We start from the raw sequence: 12,959 nt of genomic DNA, 5'->3' as shown, positions 1-12,959 counted from the left end.
TTTTTTTTTTTTGAGACAGAGTCTTGCTCTGTCGCCAGGCTGGAGTGCAGTGGCGCAATCTCGGCTCACTGCAACCCTCCGCCTCCTGGGTTCAAGCGATTTTTCCGCCTCAGCCTCCCGAGTAGCTGGGACTACAGGCGTGTGCCACCACACCCGGCTATGAAATTTCATTCTCTTTATGTCTGTTCGTTGCTGTGATACAACTAAAAGAAATTATAACAGTTATTTTATCAGGCATATTAGTAGAGTCAATTATACACATTTTTCTCTTGTTCTGATTAAACAAAATAATTCTTCCAAGATGCACTGAGTTCAGTGCCATTTTTCCAGCGAACACTGATGCACTTTGGAGGGCAGCAGAGATGGAAAGACATCTGCTTTTGAGATGCACAGTCATAGAACAGTAAGTTTGCGATTTAATGTCTTTCCAAAAAGCAAACATAAAAAGTTCCAGCTCCTTCATAATTACCCTTTTTTAAAAATAAGAACAAATTTTTACAAAAATGGAAATTTTCAAAAAATTGAGTAATAACTGTTTGTATTTTGATTTTGCCCACCAAGGAATAGCAAGGGAGGGGTAGGAGAGGTCTCAATGTCATCTTTCAGCTTCACACCTTAGTCCGAATTTTCTTCTGATTAGTTGCCACCGTTGATCACCTGGTTCTTCATATCCAAAGCATGGGCTGTGACCCCTCACACTCTGTATCCATGTCTGATCTCTCAGCAAATGCTGTGCTCTGTTTCTCCTTTAAATAAACTTTTGGGATAGTTTTAGGCTTATGGAAAGGTTGCAAATACTGAGCTCCTGTATGTATATACCCAATGCCCAGTTTCCTCCAACGTTAACGCTTGACTAAGGTACATTTGTTACAACTGAAGAACCAATCTTGTTACGTTATTGTTCACTAAAGTCCATACTTTGTTGGGATATTTTCAGTTTTTACCGAATGCCCATTTCCTGCTCCAGGATTCCCTCCAGGACACCATATTACAGTTAATTGTCATGTCTCTCAGGCGCCTCTTGGCTTTGACAGTTTCTCCAACTTTCCTTGCTTTTTTAAATGACCATGACAGTTTTGAAGAGTGCCAATCAGGTGCTGTGTGCCTCTTCCTCATGATTAGCCTGGGTTATGGTTTTGGGGAGGAAGACTGCAGAGGTGAAGTGTGGTTTTCATTCCATTATAGTGAGGGCCTTCTAGCCTCCTTCCCTCCTCCCTTCCTGCTCCTTGAACCTCCAAACCCTTTCCTACTTCTGCCTTTGGGACTTGCTGTTTCCTGTGCCCCGAGGCACTCTTTCTTCTCCCAGATGGCCTGAGGCTTGCTCCTGGTCCTTTTTTTTTTTTTTTTTCCCAGATCCGTGAACACTTGTATTGCATATTCTTGTAGAACATACACTCCGAGGCGTTGTATTCTATGTGTGTATTTGTGTATGGTCTGCCTCCCCAGGTAGAATGGGAACTTTGTAGGGGCAGACACCTTTGTCAGTTTTTCTCACTGCCGTGTTCCCAGACCCTGGCATAAAGTAGGTCCTCAGTAAACACTTGATGTATGCATCTGTGCGTTCCGCAGGTAAGTGAGAGAGTTGTGCTTCATGTGGGGCCAGTGCTCTGATGAGTCAATTAAACCTTTCTCCTTTTTAAATTACCCAGTCTCAGGTATGTCTTTATTAGCAGCATGAGAAGGACTAATACAGTCGCTCACTGTGGTCTTTGGACCATTAGACAAACAGGGTGTGTTTCTCAGGCGTGGCTCCCGAAGAATAACATTGAGAGTGAGTGGCAAGGGGAGAGTGAGCGTGTGGAGGGCGTGTCCTGCTGGGGAGCCCAGATAAGTTTCATTTAAAGAAAGGACCACCAGACTTTTTGGCAGTACGCACACTGTTATTTATGTGCCAGCAATCAACTAAAATAATCAGTACTCCACTCGTAACTGCAAATCCTTCCGGCAAATTTGTTGAGCTCCTCTGAGGTGGCAGGTGCTGCTGTGACGGGGTGGCAATGAATGTTCAGTATATGGTGGCTCAGAGTTGGTTCAGAATTGATTATGTGGTGGGTAGGAGTGGAGTTGGATGTGACACAGACCTGGATTCAATTCCTAGCTGTGCGACCTCAGAATTTGCGCAAGGTCCCACAGCTGCTAGATAGTGGTTGAGCCCACTGTCTAGCTGTGGGACCTTGGGCAAATTCCTTGCCCCTGATCTTTAGATTATTCAACAGTAAAATAGGCATGAGATGCCCTGCTTCCTTCATGCTGGTGCAGTGAGGAATAAAGAAAGTCATAGAAAGTGTCTAGTGTGTGGCATGTAGCAAATGCTCAGTGAAGGCACCTCTGTCAGTGACACATTAAAATATTTCTTTCCTGTCTGTTGTCTTATTCATCCATCAGCCACGAATTGAACAGGAGATTGCAGAGCTGCTGAAGTCCCTTGGCCCCGCTTCAGTAAGCAGATCCAGGGTGCTGGGTGTTGCTTTCTGTGTCAGCTTGTGAAGTATGTCTACAAAAATGCAGGACCATACACAGTGTTCTCAATTCTTGGGAACGCCCATGAGTGGAAATGTCAGTTTGGTGATTTCTTGGCACACATGGCAGGTAGTGGATAACTGATCCCAAACGTGACATTTGAGTTAGTGCTTCGTGCAGCTTGACTTGAAAAGTTGCTCCACGTGGGTCAGCCTGGTGGTCCCAGGAGTTGTTCTTCTACAAATGGAACCTTGGCCGTGAAACGTTAGCAGCTCAGCCATGGAAGGAGGTTTCCGGGCATCTGAATAGTTGTCTGGGTTTTAACTTAAGTAACTTGAATCACAATGGATGGTCCTGGTGATGTCGCCTCTCTAGATTCAGGAATAGACTTTCTGTCCTGCAGGCTTGCGCTATAAGGGCAGAGGGGTGGTAGGGAGAGCAGGGGAGAAGGACCCAGCCTGACTCCCCCCTCACCATACCCCAGCTTGTTTCGTTCAGAACCTCTGATGTCCCCTCGGTATAAAATGGGGATGGTCGGGCCTGCTGTGTAGTAGCAGTAGAAATGGTGCCCACAGATGAGTGCCATCAACAGGTAGCTGGTGTCCTAATTCTGAGATTTAGGGAGAGAGGTAAGGACTTAGATACCGCAGTCACTAAGGAGGAGCCATCAATTTTGCATAGCGTGAGAAATGGCTTGATAATAGGAAATACTAGGGGAGCTGGGCTGCTGTATTAGTTCGTTTTCACGCCGCTGATAAAGACATACTCAAGACCAGGTAATTCATAAAGAAAAACAGGTTTAATGGACCCACAGTTCCATATGGCTGAGGAGGCCTCACAATCGTGGTGGAAGGGGAAAGGCACGTTTTACATTGACAGCAGGCAAGAGGGAGAATGAGAACCAAGCGAAAGGATTTCCCCTTATAAACCATCAGATCTTGTGAATATGGGGGGAACCGCCCCCATGGTTTAATTACCTCCCACCAGGTCCCTCCCACAACACATGGGAATGATGGGAACTACAATTCAAGATGGGATTTGGCTGGGGACACAGAGCCAAACCATATCCGCTGCCTTCAAAGCTGCTCTGAGACAGTGCCAGGCAGTATCCGTAAGCCTCCCTAGGCCTAGTGTGGGGAGTGCTGTGTCTGACAGCCGTGGGGTTCCCCAGCTGGAGGCGAGCAGTGGCCAGCCGTCCAGATGAGAAAAGTATTGAAAGCTCTATGGAGAGGCCCTCCCTCTGAGAAGTTTTCACCTTGGGTCTCTCGATGAAACCTGGTAGTGGGGCCGTTAAGGGGGCTGCCACATTGAGGTGCTCACATGTGAGTTGAATGGATGGCTGACAAGGAGTTTGTGTAAAGTTGTGATTCCAGTATTAGAGGGGACATTCCAGCCTCTCTGCAGCAGCCTTGAAGATAAAAGGAGGGGAGCGATGGCAGGAGGATGAAGCTGATGTGTATGTTACCGGGGTCTTAAGGATCTGGGAGTCTAGGGACCCAGGGAGGGGAGGGAAAGAGAGGAGAGTTGAGAGAAGTTGGCGGGGAGGGGAGGAGGCCCAGTCTGTGCTTGGACAGATGGACGGGCGCGGGGCAGGGTGGAAGGCTCTGACTGGGGGTGCTTGCCAGGAGGCACTTGGACTGGAAACGGAGGGACAAGCTGTGGTCTGCCTCTTCTGACCCCCACCTTCCCACTGCTGTATCAACTACCTGAGCCTTTGTACAGGGGCCAGATTTGGACAGGATCTTGCACTTAGTACATTGTTGACTAAAACCAGTTCCTTTCTTCTTTCTTAGTATCCAGCAGAAATCCGGAAGTATGAGTACGACCCAAATTTTGCAATCCGTGGACTTCATTATGATGTTCAGCGGGTAGGTTTACTTCTGTTTTTCTACGGTTTAATGATTGGAAATAAAATGTACTCTTGGTACTTTTCTGCACTGAACGGGTAAATGAGTTTTAAATTATTTGGGACTGCAGAACCAAATTATTCGCATATCTTTGGATAGAATCTTCTGGAAGAGACTATGTATTAGAAAAGCATGAATGCAATTAGCTATTTAGGAGGTACTGTTTATTTCTAGTAGTCATTTTTGGTGTTTTGAGGAGGAACTAGTTGCCATATCTGTTTTTTTTCTCTGTCTTTTGCGGATAGGCCATTTCCTTAAAGAGCTGTACAGCACATTAATTAACAAGCAACATGTTCCTTCCAGGAACATACAGTGTGTGCTTCCTTGTTAGGGCAGCCTAATGTTGATAGGATTTATGATGACAGCTAGATTGCTCATTTAATATGCAGATAGTTATATGTTATTTACATGTGCATGTGTTTATGTTTTTAAAGGCAGTATTAATGAAGATTGATGCTTTTCATTACATCCAGCTGGGAACTGTCTACAGGTAAGAGGAAGAGGAGATACATTTAATTTACCAGGTGAAGTAACCGGGTGGCTTTGGGTTTCAGGACCCACTGACTGTTGAGTGATGAGAAGGGCTGCAGTGTGGATATGATACGTTCATTCATTCACTCACTTTTTCAAGAGCATTTGTTGAGGCCTGCTACCATGCTAGGTGCTAAGGGCTTTGTTTGCACAGATGCCCTGAAGGAGCTCAGAGTGTGGGTTAGAAGTCATGTAAGTAAACCTGACTGCAGTTCACAGTGACAGAGGTGATGATAGAAATGTGCTCAGAGCCTTAGGAAGCAATCTGGAGGACTGTAGGGAGAACAGGTGCTGGCCGGCAAGTTGAGGGAGGGTCCTGGTGAGGAGATTTGGAGCAGGAGGGCTATGGGGCTGAGGGAACCGGGTTCTCCTTCCCACCATGCTATTTGGGTATTTGGATATTGAGATTATTTTTTCTTTTTTTGCCTATTTATTAGAATTAGTAAAAGTACTTCACTTAGCTCGAAGTCTCTGTAACTTTGTGTTTTTTGAGGTGATGTTTCACCATGAGGTCCAGGCTGGAGTGCCGTGACACGATCTAGGCTCACTGCAGCCTTTGTCTCCCGGGTTCAAGAGATTCTCCTGCCCTGGCCTCCCGATTAGCTGGGACTACAGGCACAAGCCACTGTGCCCAGCTTATTTTTGTATTTTTAGTAGAGACATGGTTTCAACATATTGGCCAGGCTGGTCTCAAATTCCTGACTCCAGGTGATCCACCTGCCTTAGCCTCCTAAAGTGCTGGGATTACAGGTGTGAGCCACCACGACCAGCCATCTTTGTAACTTTTAAAATGGAGGGTTTTGCCTTTTTTATTCTCCAATTTGGGAGGGGATTTAGGAGTGTGCTTTGTATTTAGGTGCACAGCTTATGCTTAAACGTATGCATATCTTAGCTTCCATTCTTCTCTCGCAAGCTGCTAAAATTAATGCTTATTTATTTGTTTTTAAAATCAAAGTGAAACATGCATTGAGTCAGAGTCAAACAAGATTAAAGGTGTCACGGGGACGGCAGCAATCATTCTGTGTTCCCCTCTGCCCCCAAAAGCTTTTAAGTCTTTAGATTTTTTAAGTAATGTGTTGGTTCTTATATTTTCTAATTGATTGATTCTGGACATTGTCCCTGCTGTGACAGATGAGGACTTAGCTTTCTGGCACCTCCTCCCACTTCTCCAGTCTCATTCCTCTCATAGCATTCAGATCTCAGGTTCTGGTGGTTGTACCGGTCACTGTTTACATTATGACTCAGAAGGTCTTGTCCGTTGACCTTTTTTTTTTTTTTTTTTTTGTTATTGAGACAGTCTCCCTCTTGTTGCTCAGGCTGGAGTGCAGTGGCGAGATCTCGGCTCACTGTAACCTCCGCCTCCCGGGTTCAAGCGATTCTCCTGTCTCAACCTCCCAAGTAGCTGGGATTATAGGCATTCACCACCACGCCTGGCTAGTTTTGTATTTTTAGTAGAGATGGGGTTTTACCATGTTGGCCAGGCTGGTCTCAAACTCCTGATTTCAGGTGATCTGCCTGCCTTGGTTGCCCAAAGTGCCGGGATTACAGGCCTGAGCCACTGCGCCCAGCTGGTTCACTCTTAAGCCAGGTAGTCCAATGCAATTATTTTTCTTTCTTTGGTTTTTCTTAGATTTTAACAATAATCTCATTTTTTTGTTTGCCTAGTTTTCTGCATAGAGATCTCTAATTTTTTTCCATTACAGATATGCTCAATTACAAGTGTCAGGCATGTATTTATATTTTCCAGTAATTCAAATGTTTTCAATAATCTGTCACTTTTTAAAAAAAAATTTACTCTCCCCTCCTGGTCTGATCTGGTTTGGTTTCTTGTCTTGGGACTTCCCTTTGCTACTTGCCCTGTTTCTAGTTTCCTTTTCTTCCTCTCTGGCTTTACTCCCTCATTGTGCTGGAGTGTATCCTCCAGCAGCTTCCTGGGACGTCCTAGTGCTGAGCCTTTCTGCAGCTCTGTGGTGGGAATCAGTTCTTGTGGTGGGGGTCCCCTTGCAGGCCTCCGTTCTCAGTGTTGTTAAGTCAGATTCCTTCTTTGCATCCACTGTTTGTCTTCCAGTGTCTTGTGGAAATGTCTTGCCTGCTGACGTCTTTGCTCTCGTTTCCTTTGACTGTTGTTACTCTCACTTTAATGGTGTTTCAGGAGGGAGAGGAGGTGGTTGCGATGATGATAATATTACTGATAGTGACTAGCAAATATTGAGCCTTGTTATGGGACAGGCACTCTTATAAGGGTTTTGTTTGAGTTAACCCATTCAGTCCTCAAAATAACTGAGTGAAGTAGGTACTATTATTAGTGCCAGAGGTGTTAAGTAACTTGCCTAAGGTCACACAGCAAATAATTGCCTGGGCTGGAATTCTGAACCAGGCAGCCTGGCTCCAGAGTCTGTGCTCTTGGCCACTATGCTGTGTGGCTTTTCTGAAGGTGGGAGGGATAGTTGGAGTCCCTCAACACATCTTTTTTGGGGGTGGTGAATCTATTTTAATATGGACAATTACAAATAATCTTTCCAACAAGATCACATCTTTTGCGGGAGCATGGATGGAGCTGGAGGCCATTATCCTTAGCAAACTTACACAGGAACAGAAAACCAAATACTGCATGTTCTCACTTACAGTGGAAGCTAAATGATGAGAGCTCATGGACACATGGAGGGGAACAATAGACTCTGGGACCTGGTGGGGAGGATGGGAGGAGGGACAGGATCAGGAAAAATAACTGATGGGTAGGGTGCTAGGCTTAGTACCTGGGTAATGAAATATCTGTACAACAAGCCCCCATGACATGAGTCTACCTGCACATGTACCCCTAAACTTAAAAGTTAAAAATTTTCCATTTATTTTGTAAGTAACATGTATATTAAATGTAATTGATACGTATTTGTGCACGTCTCATTTTCTTAGGAAAGATCTCTGCAAGTGAAATTGCTGGGTGAACATTGTTCATTCATTTTAAGGCTTTTGAAATGGCTCAGTTGACCTCCAGATTGTACCATTCCCAACAGACTTACTTTTAACTTATATTTTAAAGTTGTTGCTACATTTAACATATTCCAATTTTTAGTGTTTCTTTCTCTAAACCTCTTAAACGAACATTCGTTCGTTCCCCTACTCACAGCTCCTAGTGTTTTCCCAAAGTTATTATTGCAGTGGTGGGGGTGGGGGAGAGAACGAAGAAGGCAAGGTTATGTGTGTTTATGAAAATCCTCACCAGGACGCTTCATTCTGTCTCTCCATCTGTTCTGCTGTCGGTCCCCTCCTTAGACACTTACCTCTTCTCTCCTGGGTTCTTGGGGTTTGCTGCAGTGCACTCCATCCTGGACATTCTTGTCAGACCGATTCCCTAAATCATTACCCCCAATAATCTCCTCCTCCGAAATCCTGGATGGCTCCCTGCTCTCTACAGAATAAAGGCTAAGCCTTATGCTTAGGCTTAAGTTGGAGATTTTTATCAACCTGCTTTAAACCCTTCGCTTCCTCTTCTTCTGTACACAGCTCCTGTACTTACTGGATTGGTCAAGACTCTTGGTTGCAAGTGACTGAAACTCAAACTGGCTTCATCAGAAACACAATATTGGCCACTAATTGTATAGCCCACAGGCAGAGTGAGTTTGCAAGTGTTGCTGGCCCTGAGGCCCAAATCACTGTTGTCAGAACTCTTTCCATCTCTTGGCCTTCCTCTGTGGCTTGGCTCACTCTCAGGCAAGCCCCTCCTTGGCAACCCCTGGCACTCCCAGGCCCACATCCTCCCAGCTCCAGGTCAAGAGGAACAGAGGAGCTTTGTGTCTCTACATTCCGCTGGAGTCTCAGGACTGAATCGCATCAGAATGACTTAGGTCATGTGTTTGGTCCCGTACCATTATGATGAAGAGAGGCAGGATGCCGGGCAGGTGAAGACAGCACAGGGATTCTTTTCCTTGACATCTTTCTCGCTGCCTGGCACTTGCTCCTGCTGGTGTTCTGCCAGGGTACAGTTTTCCTTCCTCTCTGCTTCTTGAAATCCGACCCACCCTCCATGGCCAATTTGCAGTGAGTCTTCTCCTCACCCTTGTAGTCCGAAATGCTCTTTCTCCCGTCTCTTCTCCCGGAGTTCACAGGAGAAGAGTTGCCTTGTTTTCTGTATATACCCTTCCCATGGTGTCAAGGACAGGCTCAGTAGAAAGAGCCACTGAGGCATCCAGGGGAAGGAGCGTTCAGAGTGAGGCTGTGGGAAGTTCTCCGTTGCATCAGTGCTGAGAGGGGTGTTGAGGTGGACTCGAGTCACTCACACTTCCTGGGTGCAAACCCCAGCTCCATGGCTCGCATGTGTGTGGTCTTGAGCAATCCCTGGACCCTCTGAAAGCCTTGGTTTCCTCCTGTAAAGCAGGCATGATTCCAGTGCCTGTGTAAGGGGCAGCTTGTGAAGATGAAGCATACCTGCGCAGGGCCCAAAACACAGGCCGGAGTCCCGGGCTTCCTGCCTCATGTCACAGGTTTGGTCCTCTGAGCCTTGAGTGTGGCCATTTCCACTCTGAGCACCTGTCTCAGGGAAGAGCATTGGTGAGCAGGAGGATCTCTGATGGAGACAAAAACAGCCTTTCTCTGTCCTTATGTGTTAAATACATTTTTAAAAAAGCCAGCCCACCCCTAACAAGTCATTAGGAAGCCCTGTACCTTAGTGGTTTAAGAGCCTGGGCATTCAGAAATGTCACTTCTCTTTAACCCCAGAAGGGGTCTTGAGTGAGGGAAGGTGGGAAGAAAGTGTCCGTCTCAGCCTAGTTTGTTTCTAAGCCGTGATGCAGGTCCCCGGTCCCTACACCAGGGTGAAATTTATGATGTTTGGCCCACAGGAGTGAGTGCTGCCGGATGGGTGGGGGGTGAAGAGGGGTCCCCCACCGCAGCCCTGTTTTTGTACCTACATTTTAAGTTCTTACTAGGAACCTTGTAAAAAGCTGGGATGGCTCCCATCACAGCCACACTGGTGAAACCTCCCTACAGTGCTTACCGTATGCCAGCTGTTGTATACGCAGTAGCTCCTGTGATCTTCTCAGTGACATCAGGAAGTAGGCCCTTTTGCAGTTCCCTGCTTTAAGAATGAAGACTTTGAGACCCAAAAGGGATAAATTACTTGTCAAGGTGATATCCCTAGTGATTAAGGGAGTGGGGAATTTGAGGCCCTGGCAGACTCATTCAGGTCTGTGCCCTAACCTCGTGTTTCTCACGCGGAGCAGCGGGGCAAAAGGAGCTTCCACTTTGATTTCAATGCTGCTCGAGGCTGCATTTAGACGTGGCCACGCAGTCTGCCTGTGTCTGCTGCAGTTGTGTTTGACTCTTTGTTCGATGCAGCTGCCTCTTGGGGAATTCAGCTGGCAGATTTCACTGCTGCTTCTGAGCTGCCATGTGGTTGCTTGGCTCTTGTATAGGCAGCCTGGGTGGCTGTGCCTGTGCCTTAGGGGCAGCAGTGGCTTCCAACGGGTAGAGAAGTAACTCTCACCTGGCCTAATCACTTTGCTTTTTATATTTTCTCTCCAGTGTTAGAGCCTTAGCAGCGTGGACACGTGACTGCTGCTGCTCAGCAAGGGCTGATTTCCAAGGTCACTGTCGCGAATGATCTGGCTTAGTGCCAGTGTCTTATCTGATTTCTGGAGCAAAGATAAAGGAAGTCCAGTGTTTCTGTTTTTTCAAAGGCCAGTAGTTGTAACAGGTTGATCAAGATCAGGGGCAAAATATTAATCCACTCAGATACTTTTTAAAGTAATGTGGGAGATGGAGACGGTAGGAAAGAGGTTGAAGTGATCTTTTAACTTTACATATGAAAACACAAATGATGTCGTACATAGGTTTTACTGTGGATCATGTGGTTTTGTATGCTAAGCAACCTGTTGTGTTAGTGACTAAAATTCTTCTTGAATTGTTCATACTCCTGTTAGAGCACAGTGTGACGTTTCCCGTACCATTCATTCTGTAGTTTCCTAATCATTGGTGTCTATTTCTCAAGCACTTTCTCCTCCACAGAAGGGGTGGGAGAGCAGGTGTTTCCCTTCCTGACACTTGAGAGTAGATAAGTCCAGGTGAACAGGTGAAGGCACCTGCTCTGGTCACTGGTGGCAGGGGCAGGAGTGAAACCCAGACCACTGCCTTCACAATCCATTTTTTGTTTTTTTCTGCATTTGGAGGAGCTGGATTCATTTGCAGATTCCAGAGGCAAACAGATGGTAGAGGAGGCAACTGGCCTTCTGTGTCACAAAGCATCTGGGATCATTTCCTCTCCAAGGTGGTGGTGCCATTGGACTTCCTGCCTCATGTCATGAGGTTTAGTTCATTGAGCCTTGGGTGTGGCAGTTGCCATTCTCAGCACCTGTATTAGTCCATTCTCACACTGCTGATAAAGACACACCGGAAACTGGGTAATTTATAAAGAAAAGGAGATTTAATGGACTCACAGTTTCACGTAGCTGGGGAGCCCTCACAATCATGGCAGAAGGTGAAAGGCATGTCTTACGTGGTGGCAGGCAAGAGAGAATGAGAGCCAAGTGAAAGGGGAAATTCCTAATAAAATCATCAGATGTTGTGAGACTTAATTCATTACCACGAGAACAGTATGGGGGAAATTGCCCCCATCATTCAATGCTGTCCTACCAGTTCCCTCCCACAACACGTGGGAATTATGGGAGCTACAATTCAAGATGAGATTTCGGTGGGGACACAGCCAAACCAAATCAGCACCTGTCTCAGGCTAGAGTATTGGAGGGCAGGAGGATGTCTGATGGAGATAAAAATGGCCCGTCTCTGCCCTAATATATTAAATACATCAAAACAAAAGCCAGCCCACCCCAAAGCAAGTCATTAGGAAGCCTTGTACCTTAGTGGTGTAAGAACCTGGGCCATAGAGCCAGAAGGCCTGGGTTCTAATCCTGACCCACCACTTCCTACTGTGGTGATCTTGAACAAGGTACATGACCTTTCTGTGCTTCAGTTACCTCAGCTAGTGCCTCCCCCCAGGATTGTTGAGAATTACAGGAATGACTAGATGTAATTCATATCTGGCCATGTAGTATTAACTATTAATATTATCGTTACTCCTGCTCTTGTTACCAACAGAACAGTAGTAGTAGTAAACGTAGTATAGCATCTTACCTGATATTTGTAGCATTTACTTGTGGCACATTTTGTCTCCTAGTGATGACACTGTCTTGCACCTCAGTTGAAAAATCCCAGCACTGCACAAGGGCGTGAAAAGCATTGGTCTCTCTAGTTGAGCTCTTTAACTGCACCATCTGATCTTTCCAGAGGCCTCAGTGTTGTCCCTGATGAAGAAGTCATTGAAATGTACGAGGGGTCCCATGTGCCCTTGGAGCAGATGAGCGACTTTTACGGAAAGGTAATGAGGAGCGCTTTATTCATTTAAAGTAGCCTTTTTCCTTCTTGAAACGTGGCCTTGTCGAACTTACCTACTGCTCCTATGGAATTGGCAGGAAATACGAGATTGTGTGTTGAGAGAGACTAGTGTGTGAAGGGGACACCCCCAGGTTCTTTCATGATCCTTTCTGAAGCCCTTCCTCCCCACCTGATGAAGGCTCTTTTCGCCTCCCACGTACCTACCCCATGTGCCACTCCATATCCAGGAATGTCCCTAGTTTCAGGGACAGATTGTGGCTGTCAGAGTGACAGCTACTGCTTCCCCTGACGGATGGCTGTGAATGCCAGAGATTGATGGCTACGCAGCCACCCTTTTTGGCTTCAGGGTAACCTCTGCTTTTCTAACTTCTGTGGTTCTCTTTCCACTCAGAGTTTTTGCTTTTTGTCTTATTAGATGCATTCACGCACTTGCTTTGTCAAAATGAAATGGAAGATGCCCAGTCAGCTGGTAAACTTAGTACAGATGGCCCCCGACTTACAGTGATTCTTCTTAGAATTTTTTGACTTTACAATGGTGCAAAGCCATCGCCATTTCAACATAAATTACAGTATTCAGTAAATTATTTGAGACACTCAACACTTCATTATAAAATAGGCTTTGCAGAGGCTAATGGAAATGTTCTGCAAATGCTTACGATAGGCTAGCCTGAGCCA

General features: G+C 46.0%; 1 protein-coding gene across 1 annotated transcript in view; it reads left to right on the top strand.

The window, feature by feature from the left end:
- The window catches only part of NT5DC3 (5'-nucleotidase domain containing 3), a 67,878-nt gene that overhangs the window by 33,763 nt on the left and 21,156 nt on the right, over positions 1–12,959 (top strand). Inside the window, exons 3-5 of the mRNA XM_032299556.1 lie at positions 4,254–4,328; positions 4,802–4,857; positions 12,177–12,267. Of these exons, the coding sequence (XP_032155447.1) occupies positions 4,254–4,328; positions 4,802–4,857; positions 12,177–12,267 (222 nt within the window). The remainder of the gene's footprint in view (positions 1–4,253; positions 4,329–4,801; positions 4,858–12,176; positions 12,268–12,959) is intronic.

The sequence above is a fragment of the Sapajus apella genome, unplaced genomic scaffold, assembly GCF_009761245.1.
Source record: "Sapajus apella isolate SASKATOON/1434 unplaced genomic scaffold, GSC_monkey_1.0 scaffold2, whole genome shotgun sequence".
Taxonomy (NCBI): domain Eukaryota; kingdom Metazoa; phylum Chordata; class Mammalia; order Primates; family Cebidae; genus Sapajus; species Sapajus apella.
Note: the sequence above shows the minus strand (reverse complement) of the source record. Positions and strands in the feature narration are given on the sequence as shown.